This window comes from Anser cygnoides, chromosome 30 (assembly GCF_040182565.1).
Source record: "Anser cygnoides isolate HZ-2024a breed goose chromosome 30, Taihu_goose_T2T_genome, whole genome shotgun sequence".
In the NCBI taxonomy this organism is placed as follows: Eukaryota; Metazoa; Chordata; class Aves; order Anseriformes; family Anatidae; genus Anser; species Anser cygnoides.
The window spans coordinates 636,240-648,510 of NC_089902.1; the positions used below are offsets into that span (position 1 = coordinate 636,240).

Genomic DNA, 12,271 nt, shown 5'->3' on the forward strand with positions numbered 1-12,271 from the left:
ATGGACAAGTCGAATGGAGTTGAGTTTCCCCCATGTTCCTGCTTCCCTCCTGCTGCACAGCAGGAAGGACTCCTCTGGAGCCCACAGCAGCCCCTGCTCCCAGTGCCACTCAGCCAGCACCAGCCGCAGCTCAAGCAGGAGAGCTGCAGAAAGGTTCTCCTGCAAAAAGAAAGGCTCAGGCTGGGGTATCCTCTAAGAGACAGAATAGGTTTTCATCAGAGAAATCTGTTTGAACTTTCTTCTGCCTTTTCCTCTTTAACAGAAAAGCATGTCTAAAGACATCAAATGCCCAACATCAGCTCTGTGAGCTAGTTCCTGCTGCTGGCATTCGCAGGACCAAGTAAAACTCAGGAAAGGGACCTGCCATATGCCTGCCTGGAGGTGGAGAACCATTTGGGGAGGTTTAAATGAGAAATGGTAGGAGTTTTCCTCTGATAAGTCAGTTCTACATTATGAATGTCTTTCTATTCTTTGAGCAGAACCCGATGCCTCTAAACAGCAGATGTCCAACAGAAGCTCCATCACCGAGTTCCTCCTGCTGGCATTCGCAGACACGCGGGAGCTGCAGCTCCTGCACTTCGGGCTCTTCCTGGGCATCTACCTGGCTGCCCTCCTGGGCAACGGCCTCATCCTCACCGCCGTAGCCTACGACCACCGCCTCCACACCCCCATGTACTTCTTCCTCCTCAACCTCGCCCTCCTTGACCTGGGCTGCATCTCCACCACTCTGCCCAAAGCCATGGCCAATGTCCTCTGGGACACCAGGGCCATCTCCTATCAAGGGTGTGCTGCCCAACTCTTTTTCGTTGCTTTCTTGGTTGGAGCAGAGTATTCCCTTCTCACTGTCATGTCCTATGACCGCTACGTTGCCATCTGCAAGCCCCTGCACTACGGGAGCCTCGTGGGCAGCAGAGCTTGTGCCCAGATGGCAGCAGCTGCCTGGGGCAGTGGCTTTCTCAATGCTGTCCTGCACACGGCCACTACATTTTCCCTGCCCCTCTGCCAAGGCAATGCTGTGGACCAGTTCTTCTGTGAAATCCCCCAGATCCTCAAGCTCTCCTGCTCAGATGCCTACCTAAAGGATGTTGGGGCACTTGTGTGTAGTGTTTCTTCAGCTTTTGGCTGTTTTGTTTTCATTGTTTTCTCCTATATTCAGATCTTAAAGGCCGTGCTGAGGATGCCCTCTGAGCAGGGCCGACACAAAGCCTTTTCCACGTGCCTCCCTCACCTGGCCGTGGTCTCCCTGTTTATAAGCACTGGCATGTTTGCCTACCTGAAGCCCCCCTCCATCTCTTCTCCATCAATGGATCTTATTGTGGCAGTTCTCTACTCAATTGTTCCTTCATCAGTGAACCCCCTCATCTACAGCATGAGGAACCAGGAGCTCAGGGTTGCAGTAAGGAAACTCTATGGATACTTGCTTCTTTGGAAACAATAATGGTTTTGATTTCCCTGATTATTTCAGACACCGTGAGGAGAATTTTTTGTTATTATATTTCTTTATAAATATTTTCTCCAAGTTGTTTTGATTTAAATAATTTTAACCTTAACCTGTCAACGTGATATTTTTTTGATTTACAGTGACCCAATCATCAAATCTACCTAAAGAAGCGGGCTTACCATGTAGACAAACACAATAAAAAAACCATCAGAACTATATTGGTCTCAGCTGCTGTCTCCTCCTGTCTCCTCTGGAGCTTGGGGACCAGCTCCAGCATGCAGGAAGAGCTCAGGGCCCCTGCTGCTTCCCTGGAGCCATGGCCGTGGCCAGCCACAGGACTTGGCCTTTTCACTGCTGCTCTCTTTTGCCTTCCAGTGTGTTCCTCCTGTGCTCTTGTATCTGTGTTAGTCTTGAGGTCTCATGTACCTTGGTGACAGTCCTGTTGTCTCTGCAGTGACATCCCTGTGGCTGCAGGCAGCAGCAGGCACTGTGCAGCCCTGGGTCACAGCCGGCGTCCCTGCTAGCAGTGCAGTAACAAGAGGGGCTGCTCAGGGCAAACCCAGTCTTGGACTCATCTGCATGGGACTGTGCCCCCTGCAGTGGGGCTGATGGCAGATTCCAGCCTGGAGAGGAATCTGGAGCTGGCAGGAGATGTCAGGGGATCTGCAGGGACAATGTGCTCCGTGGGTAGTGATTAGGACCTCTTAAAATGAGTGACCATCCAAGGAAGAGTCTTTTAGGGGGAAAAGCGAATCTGAGGTGTCCAGGGGCTAAGGAGGGCTCTGCAACACCAGGGGAGGCCGTGAAGAGCCATCAGGTGAAGGCCCATAAGACTGCAGAGTAATTGAGGAGACCTTATTTAAAGCCCTGAAGAAGCCGCAATACTTCTTCATCTCTGCAGCCTGCCCCCGAGAAATTGCCTGCCCCCCGAGAAATTGCCCCCCTCTCTTGGAAAGATGACCCCATTATTTATTGCTGAGCACCACGTTATTGAGTTCCACCCGGAAGGCAGGGCTAGGCAGTGGGGATGGCAGGAGGAAGACTTGTGTGAAGACTATGAAAAACATGGAAATTCAGGGCTTTAGCAGATCCTTAAAGTCCTGCCTGGGTCCCCAGATGGAAAGCAATGTATGTCTGTGGGTGGAGGAGGAGGAGGCGAGTCCCAGGACAGGGGCAGGGCTGAAGGGCCCTGCGCGAAGCTGGGCTGATGGAGAAGTGTCCACCTTGCGTGTGTGCCTCAGCCTGGGAGAAGGGGCCTGCCCGCGGTGCGGGATGGCTGGGCTGTGCTCAGCCATGCCCCAGGAGCTGACCTTGCTCTCTTCCTCCCCACCACTCCCCACACGGGGCAGGCCCTCAGGAAACACCCCTGAGCCTGGAGATGCACCAACCTGCTGCGGCGAGGTGCCACTACTGCAGGGGAAGAGGGGAGGGTTGGAGAGACACGTGGAGCCTGTGGGAAGAGTGGTGTGGCCTGGGGAAGTGAGGGCCTGGGAAAAGTTACCCTGGATCCATAGGAGCCGTTCTGGAAAGAAAACTTGTAGGCAGGAACAGCACATTTCTGGAGGTGCAGAGCTGCTGGGCACATTGTGCAGGGTGCTCTGATGGACTTTTGTGTCCTTTTCCATCGTGTCTTCAGTGCCACTTTTCTCAGAAATAGAGTAGGCAGCAGAGGTGTGATGGATAAGCTGAGATCATGAAAGCCAGCATTAACGTGCCCCTAAGAAGATGACTGATATGGAGAGGTCAGGAGAAGCATGGACAGGAGAGATGTGAGATTTGGGGAGGGAATAGGGGCTTGGCCAGCAGAAACTAAGGATTTTGTCGAGGTAAGAAGGTTCAGGTTATGCTGATGCTGCTGTAACCGTGACTTAAAACAGTCACACGAAGCCCTTCACCGGCTTCAACCAGTAAACTTAATTCGCAAACCTAAATGCTACTCCACACCATAACAGCGATCTACTACTCTAATGCTTGACCTCAAAGAAACCCTTGAAGCCAAAATACTTTCCCTTACCCTTACACTTTTCCTTACCTTGATCCCTCCCCTTAACACTAGATTTCAATGCTTTATTTAACCCTAGTCTTCTTGGCAGACCTAAACAAAACCCTAAATCACAAAGCTTGGTCATACCCTAACCACAGACCTTGACACCGTAAGCAGAAAACCAAACCTGCCCATGAAATATTTGATTAAATTGTAACCCAGAAAAGTGAGCCCAGGTCCTTAATCAAAACCTGAACACCAAACAGAGAAAGCACTTGTTCCTGTGTATTAACCTCCCCACCTTCAGACACTTTTTAACCCTTAACGTAAGGTGCTTGGCCCCTTGGGGCAGGGCAGAAAGAGTGAGGTTGTTGTGCAGTCACATGGCATTCAGAGATGGATGTGAGGGGCCGTGGATCTGATCAGCTTGTGGGCCACAAGGAGGAGATGGGTGGGAATGCTCTGCTGAGCTCAGCTGTGCCTCAGGATCTCCTGCCCCAGCAGGAGGAATGGGACTGGGGCAGTGACTGGGAGGTCACTTCTGTCTCTGCAGCTGATAGGGCAGCAGCAGGAACGTGTCACGCAAAGGGACTGTGAGGTCCCTTGTGTCTGGAGGTGGCAGGTCAGCCTTGGCTTCTCCCTGGGATCGGCACTTTGGGGCTGCCATCTGCCAGTGGCCCTGCTAGGCCAGCAGAAGGCCCCTGCTTGGCATGCTGCCTGTGGGATCCCCTCTGCCTCCATCCCCAGGAGGACCCAGACAGAAAGAAGGCCCGCAGAGGGCTTGTCCTGTCCCTTCTGCTTGAGGCCAGGACTGGACAGCAGGAGGCACAAGGCTTGGCTGTGTCTAGCCAAGAAGCTGCAAGGCCAGCAGCAGGCCCAGGGCTTGGGAGATGCTGGTGAGGTGACTTCTGTCTGCTTAGCTGACAGGCCGCAAGGACGTTCTTCTCATGGAATCACACTGCCCACCACATCATACAGACCCCAACAAGAACCCTGAGCCAGACGGGGGGGTGCAGGATCTCCCCTCCCAGTGGCTGCGGTCAGGCCTTGGCCCTTCTGCTTCACCAAAACCAACCAAGACTTTTCTCAGCACAGCGCTTTGCCTGTCTGGAATCATGGCCTCCAATTATGTGCCCTAACAAGTCCCTGGGGAGGCTTTGTTAGTAACAGCCCTCAGAGGGGCCCATTAATACTCCAAGTCACTTCAACTTTTCCTTCTCACTTTAACTTCTCAAGCGGTTACATCATTCTCCTCTCAGTACCTGAGCTTCACAGACTGAGCACCAAAATGCAACATGGAACTGTGTGGTTTAACCCGGCTGGCAGCTAAACCCCACACAGCCCTTCACTCACCCTCCCCCCTCCCTCTCTGGGATGGGGGAGAGAAACGGGAAAGTGAAGCCGGTGAGTTGAGATAAAGACAGTTTATTAAGACATGAAAATAATAATAACAATAATGATAATAGTGATAATGATAATAGTATTAATAATAATAATGTGTAAGAAACAAGTGATGCACAATGCAATTGCTCACCACCCGCTGACCGATGCCCAGCCTATCCCTGAGCAGCCGGCGCCCCACCCCGGCCAGCCACCCCTATATATTTTTTAGCATGACGCCAGATGGTATGGAATACCCCTTTGGCCAGTTTGGGTCAGCTGTCCTGGGTCTGTCCCCTCCCAGCTCCTGCTGCACCCCCAGCCTGCTCGCTGGCAGGACAGAGCGAGAAGCTGAAAAGTCCTTGGCTTGGTGTAAGCACTGCTCTGCAACAATTAAAACATCAGCATGTTATCAGCGCTCTTCTCATCCTAATCCAAAACAGATCACCCTACCAGCTACTAGGAGGAAAATTAACTCTGTCCTAACTGAAACCAGGACAGATATCCACCCCTTATTCCATACCATTTATGTCATGCTCAGGTTACACTCTTTCCAATACCTTGTAATTAGTCACCATTTTCATCTATGATATATAGCAATCATGGTAGTGATGACATACAGTATTATATAATAATGAACATACTACAATTCAACTCATGGGCTATTCTCACCCAGTATCAAATCCCCTTGAGGTACACACCGGACCTCCCCATTCTTTTGCAGTACCCACCAAGTGCATCCAGGTCCCTGAGCAAAAGCAATCCCACGAATGGGTTTGCCTTTTCCTGAGGCAGGAGTAGCCCAGACTGTTTTACCCAGCATGTTTCTTACGTGCACTACAGGAACTTTATCCCCTTCTACAGTGCGTAACAGGTTTGATTGGGCAGGTCCAGCTCGGTTGGCAGATCCCCTAGTATTGACTAACCAGGTGGCCTTTGCCAAATGTGTATCCCAATTTTGGAATGTCCCAGCACCCATTGCTTTCAGTGTAGTCTTCAACAGTTCATTGTATCGTTCAACTTTTCCAGAGGCTGGTGCATGATAGGGGATGTGATAAACCCACTCAATACCATGTTCTTTGGCCCAAGTGTCTATAAGGTTGTTTCGGAAATGAGTCCCATTGTCTGACTCAGTTATCTCTGGGGTGCCATGTCGTCATAGGACTTGCTTTTCAAGGCCCAGGATACTGTTCCGGGCGGTGGCATGGGGCACAGGATATGTTTCCAGCCATCCGGTGGTTGCTTCCACCATTGTAAGGACGTGGCACTTGCCGTTGCGGGTTTGAGGGAGTGTGATGTAATCAATCTGCCAGGCCTCTCCATATTTATATTTCAGCCATCGTCCTCCATACCAAAGAGGCTTGGACCGTTTGGCTTGCTTGATTGCAGCACATGTTTCACAATCATGAATAACCTGTGCTATAGTGTCCATGGTCAGGTCCACCCCTTGATGGCCTGAGGTGTCATGGGCCCATCGGGCTATAAATAATTCACCTTTATGTTGCCAGTCCAGGTCCACCTGAGCCACTTCAATCTTAGCAGCCTGATCCACCTGCTGGTTGTTTTGATGTTCTTCAGTAGTACGATTCTTGGGCACATGAGCATCTACATGGCGTACCTTTACAACCAGGTTCTCTACCCGGGCAGCAATATCTTGCCACAATGCCGCAGCCCAGATGGGCTTGCCCCTGCGCTGCCAGTTGTTCTGCTTCCATTGCTGTAACCACCCCCACAGGGCATTTGCTACCATCCATGAATCAGTACAGAGATAGAGAACTGGCCACTTTTCTCGTTCAGCAATATCTAAAGCCAGCTGAATGGCTTTCACTTCTGCAAACTGACTCGATTCACCTTCTCCCTCAGCAGCTTCTGCAATTCGTCGTGTAGGACTCCATACAGCAGCTTTCCATCTCCGATGTTTTCCCACAATACGACAGGACCCATCAGTGAACAAGGCATATTTCTTCTCTTTTTCCGGTAGCTTGTTGTACAGCGGGGCTTCTTCAGCACGGACCACCTCCTCCTCTGATGATATCCCAAAGTATTTGCCTTCTGGCCAGTCCATAATCACCTCCAAGATTCCTGGGTGACTGGGGTTTCCTATTCGAGCCCGCTGAGTAATCAGTGCAACCCACTTGCTCCATGTAGCATCAGTTGCATGATGTGTAGAGGGGACCCTTCCTTTGAACATCCAGCCTAGTACCGGCAGTCGGGGTGCCAGGAGGAGCTGCACTTCAGTACCGACCACTTCCGAAGCAGATCGAACTCCTTCATATGCTGCCAATATCTCCTTTTCGGCTGGAGTATAGCGGGCCTCAGATCCTCTGTATCCCCGACTCCAAAACCCCAGGGGTCGACCTTGAGTTTCCCCAGGTTCTTTCTGCCAGAGGCTCCAGGTGGGACCATTCTCCCCGGCTGCGGTGTAGAGCACATTCTTTACATCTGGTCCTGTTCGGACTGGCCCGAGGGCTACTGCATGAACTATTTCCTGCTTAATTTGTTCAAAGGCTTGTCGTTGCTCAGGGCCCCATTCAAAAGCATTCTTCTTACGGGTTACTTGGTAGAGCGGGTTTACAATCAGACTGTAATTTGGAATATGCATTCTCCAAAACCCCACGACACCTAGGAAAGTTTGTGTTTCTTTTTTGCTAGTTGGTGGAGACATAGCTGTTATCTTGTTGATCACATCCATTGGGATTTGACGACGTCCATCTTGCCATTTAATTCCTAAAAACTGGATCTCTCGTGCAGGTCCTTTAACTTTATTCTGTTTTATGGCAAAACCGGCCTTCAGAAGGATTTGGACTATTTTCTTCCCTTTCTCGAAAACTTCTTCTGCAGTGTCACCCCACACAATGATGTCATCGATGTACTGCAGGTGTTCAGGACCTTCCCCCTGCTCCAGCGCAGACTGGATCAGTCCATGGCAAATGGTAGGGCTGTGTTTCCACCCCTGGGGCAGTCGATTCCAAGTATATTGGACTCCCCTCCAAGTGAAAGCAAACTGTGGCCTGCACTGTGCTGCTAGAGGGATGGAGAAAAATGCATTAGCGATATCAGTTGTGGCATACCACTTGGCTGCCTTTGATTCCAGTTCATACTGGAGTTCTAGCATGTCCGGCACTGCAGCACTCAGTGGTGGCGTGACTTCGTTCAGGCCACGATAGTCCACTGTTAGTCTCCACTCACCATTAGACTTTCGCACTGGCCATATGGGACTATTAAAAGGTGAATGAGTCTTGCTGATCACTCCTTGGCTCTCCAGTTGACGAATTAGCTTATGGATGGGATTCAGGGAGTCTCGGTTGGTGCGATATTGCTGCCGGTGCACAGTTGTGGTAGCGATCGGCACTTGCTGTTCTTCAACCCTCAGCAACCCCACAACAGAAGGGTCCTCTGAGAGACCAGGCAAGGTAGACAACTGTTTAATGTCCTCTGTCTCCAAAGCAGCTATGCCAAAAGCCCTGTTTCTGTGCTTTCGTTTCTGTGTTTAAAGGACTGCCTGCTGGAAGTTGGAGCAGCAAACTTTTCAGAGAACCCCTTTTTCCCAATTGTTTTCGTTTGCAATTCACGTACCCGTGCCTCTAGGGTCGCAGTAGATTTTCCATCCCATTTTCTCATGGCCTCTCCATGGTCACGGAGGTAAAACCACAGGGTGGCGCGGTGTGTGTGCCCACCATATTGTCTTCCTTGCATAGATGAACGTTTACCCCTAATAGCTGAGACACTGGTTTGTACAGGTGGGGAGGAAAATAATCTCTCTTCAAGTTGGTGGATCTTTTCAGAAAGTTTCTCCAAGGTATTCTCTTTTAGCTGGTGGACACTGGTTCGTTCAGGTGAAGGGGAAGATAATCTTTCTTCAAGTTGGTGGATCTTTTCAGAAAGTTTCTCCAAAGCATTCTCTTTTAGCTGGTGGACACTGGTTCGTTCAGGTGGAGGGGAAGATAATCTTTCTTCAAGTTGGTGGATCTTTTCAGAAAGTTTCTGTAAAGCATTCTCTTTTAGTTGGTGGACACTGGTTCGTTCAGGTGGAGGGGAAGATAAATTCTCTTTAAGTTGGTGGACCTCTTCAGAGAGTTTCTCCACAGCTGAGACACAGGCCTTTAGGGAAGAGGAGAGATTTCCTTCGTACTGCCGGAGTATTTTAGTCACTTCATTCACTGTGGGATTCTCCTCCGTTTTCCAGGCTAGTATTGCCAATGAGTTGGCATATGATGATGGGGCACTCCGTACAAACTTCCGCCACATGGGTAGTGTACACCGGACTGCATCTGGATCTGCGGATGTTTGTGCGTCGTCTAGGTCCTTATAAATTACTTCCCGTACGGCCAATTCCCTCAGGTACTGAATTCCCTTCTCCATGGTGGTCCATTTGCTTGGTAAACATACAAGTTCTTCCTTGAAGGGATACCTTTCCTTCACAGCTGACAGGAGACGCCTCCAGAGGCTGCGAGATCGTGCTCCATCTCCAATTGCTTTGTCAATGCCTGCGTCCCTAGCAAGGGATCCCAGCCGCCTGGCTTCCTTGCCCTCCAATTCCACATAATTGGCTCCCGTGTCCCAGCACCGGAGCAGCCAGGTGACAAGCTGCTCACCTATACAGCGACCAAAATCTTTTCGCACATCTCGTAGCTCACGCTGGTATAGAGTCCGGGTAATTACTGTTGATTTTTCGACATCCTCATCCTCATCTTCAGTCTTCTGCACCTTTGATGGCCGGTGTAGAGTCCGGGTAGTTACTGTTGATTTTCCGACATCCTCATCCTCATCTTCAGTCTCCTGCACCTTTGATGGCTGGTATGGAGTCCGGGTAGTTACTGTTGATTTTTCGACATCCTCATCCTCATCTTCATCCTCTTGCACCTTTGATGGCCCAGCCTCGTCTTCACTACGCCCAGACTTAGCAGAAGACTGTCTGCGTTTTAAATGACCTGAGCCTCTATACCATTTTTTCACCTTGTCTACAGGGGCAACTTGCACTGCTACAGCTCGTTTCTCTGACCCAGCCACAGGGTCTGCCACAGGGGTTGGAATACCCTCTGCGGGGTCAACTTGCACTGCTACAGCTCGTTTCTCTGACCCAGACACAGGAGTGGGAGCAGCTGCAGGAGCTGGAGCGGCTGCAAGTTGGGTTAAACAACTACTCAGGAATCTCATCCGGAGATCTGTCTTGAGGCGGGATAGTTGCGAGTGGCAGGGAGTGTGGGAGGATAACTGGAACCAGGACATCCTCCTTTTATTTTTTTTATTTTATGAATTAAAAAAATAATAATTATTATTTTTTTAATTATCCTTAATAGATAGGTTGGGCTCCAGTTAGTTTTTTGACCTTCTAATTTTGTCCCTGCACAGCCTCACAACATTTAGAATGCGGTTCCAAACAAAATGACAGCATACATGAGAAGGAAGCAGAGAAAAGGTAGAATCCAGTGGAATTCAATCCCCTATAATTCTGTGATAGTATGCTCCAGTTTTATTCCACTAAATCCTGTGTTGTCCAAATTCTCCTGCAATTGTTGATGCAGTTATCTTGTAATAGACAGCATAACCAGGGTGAGCCATCTGCCTGCAGATATTAACAGCTGAGAGAATGGAGCATCAGCGTGGAGGAACAACGAAAAAATGAAGGATTTCTCCTGCAGAAACCTCTTGACATTTGCAAGGAGAAGAGCCCAGTCCTGCAGCAGAGGAAGAGGAACCCCACACATCAGGGCAGACTGGGACCCTGCTGAGTGAGCAGTGCCCAGGAGGAGGAGGGCCTGGGCACCACGAGGGATGCCATACGAGCAGTGGTGCTGCTCCCCAGGAACCAGGCCAGCTTCCTACAGAGCTGCCTTACGAGGAGCATGGCCACCAAGAAGATCTGAGGTATCAGACTCAGCTCAGATCTGGTGTGACACCGCACAGATAAGAGTCTACAGCCAGCAGGGAAAGAAGTACAGGTCTGGGATTCCCTAGGACAGCCTAGTGTGGAGAGGAGCAAGGGATGTGGCAAGGCTGAAAGTCCCAACAGGACCCAGGGCTTTGTGTCCATGGCTCTGGCTGTTGTCTCTGCCACTGAGGCCTAGGAGGAGACAGCTTATCGGTAAAGCACCAGGGCCTCATTGCCTCCTCGCCCCCAGCCATGAACCAGGCAGGGCTCGTACCATTCTCCTGCACTTGGCCATGCACATCCCCATCTCCTCCTGCCCCAGGAAGAGCCCTGAGCAGTGTGTGAAGGGAAAGGATCTCCCTTCCCAGGGGCTGGGGGTCAAGGCCTGGCCCTTGTGCTTGGTGACACACATCCAGTTCTCCTATACACCAGTGCCACCTTCACAGTGTCTTTGTCTCCTTGTCCTCACTGCCTCCAATGCTCTGCTCTAACGAGCTCCAAGGGAGGCTGTGTCAGGGCTGGCCCTCAGGGGGACACTGCAGGAAACTTGCCTCTGACTTGGACTTGTTGAGAGATGTCTTCAATTGTCTCTCAGTGCCTGAGGTTCGTGGGCTCCTCCCCAAAGCCCCCCAAGGGGGGATTCCAATGCCTTGGGCTGGGCGTGTGGTGCTGAGCTGGGCCGGGCTCCTGGGACAGAGAGAGCTCGTGGCAAGAGGGCCGTGGTGCAGAGAGACAGCTGTGCCCAGGAGCAGCTCCTGTGCACAGCGCAGCAGGGCTGGGGGCTCTGACCGCAGGTGGGCACGGGGAGAGGGGAGAAGGAGAGAGGGCTTGGAGGGCAGTGAGGAGCGCAGCAACAGAGGGCAGCGTGTGGCAGGACAGATCTGCAGGCTCTTGGCACTGTGAGTCTCTGGCAGCAGTGCCATGCAGGTGGGGTTGCCAGAGGGGTCTTCTACAGCTGGCACATCCGATGCCTGACAGCATTTGTTGGGGATAGTTGTCTCTCTGTTTCTCCAGCAAAGTGTAGAAGAAGTTATAGAGAATGGCATAAGAGGAAATTTCCAGAGGAGGACTGAGGCTTGGTTTATCTGAAAGGAAAAGATTTTTTGGACTTTGTTCTTTCATATTCCTGCAGTGGAGGGGAATCTGAATAAATCTGAGCACACAGCTTGTGGGATGGAACCTGTGAGCGTGTATGGGTAGGAGACGTGGGGACACAGAAGCGGCTCCCAACAGGGACACGGGCAGGCGGCAGGGACATGGGCAGGCGGTGAGAGGGAGCTGCTGCCAGAAATGCTGTGCGAGGGAGGGCTCAGGCACCGCCCTGCCAGCCCCTGCAGGGCAGGCGCCTTCCCTGGGACACCCTCTGCTCTCCTCTGCCACCAGCACAGCCTCTGCCCTCAAGCCCCCGCTGTCCCCAGCAGGAGCTGCCTCCTCTGCAGGCAGAGCTGCAGCACAGGAGGGTGTGCTGAGTGTCCGTCTGTCCCTCCCTGGCCTTGCCTCCCCTGGCAGCAGCACGCTGCCATTCCTCCTGGCTTCTCCACCTGGCCGTGCTGCTGCTGCTCTTGTTCCCAGGCTGCCTGGGGATGGGGGTTTC

At 51.4% G+C, this 12,271-nt stretch overlaps 1 protein-coding gene across 1 annotated transcript; it reads left to right on the top strand.

The window, feature by feature from the left end:
* The first annotated feature begins 502 nt into the window (after nucleotides 1-502).
* On the top strand, nucleotides 503-1,438 carry LOC136787576 (olfactory receptor 14C36-like). The gene has a single exon (XM_066984887.1). The coding sequence runs from the start codon at nucleotides 503-505 to the stop codon at nucleotides 1,436-1,438; it is 936 nt and encodes a 311-aa protein (XP_066840988.1).
* Nucleotides 1,439-12,271: the final 10,833 nt, after the last annotated feature.

Bases quoted from the DNA above. Each gene is read 5' to 3' on its own strand.
- LOC136787576 (XM_066984887.1), top strand. From the start codon at position 503: ATGTCCAACAGAAGCTCCATCACCGAGTTCCTCCTGCTGGCATTCGCA.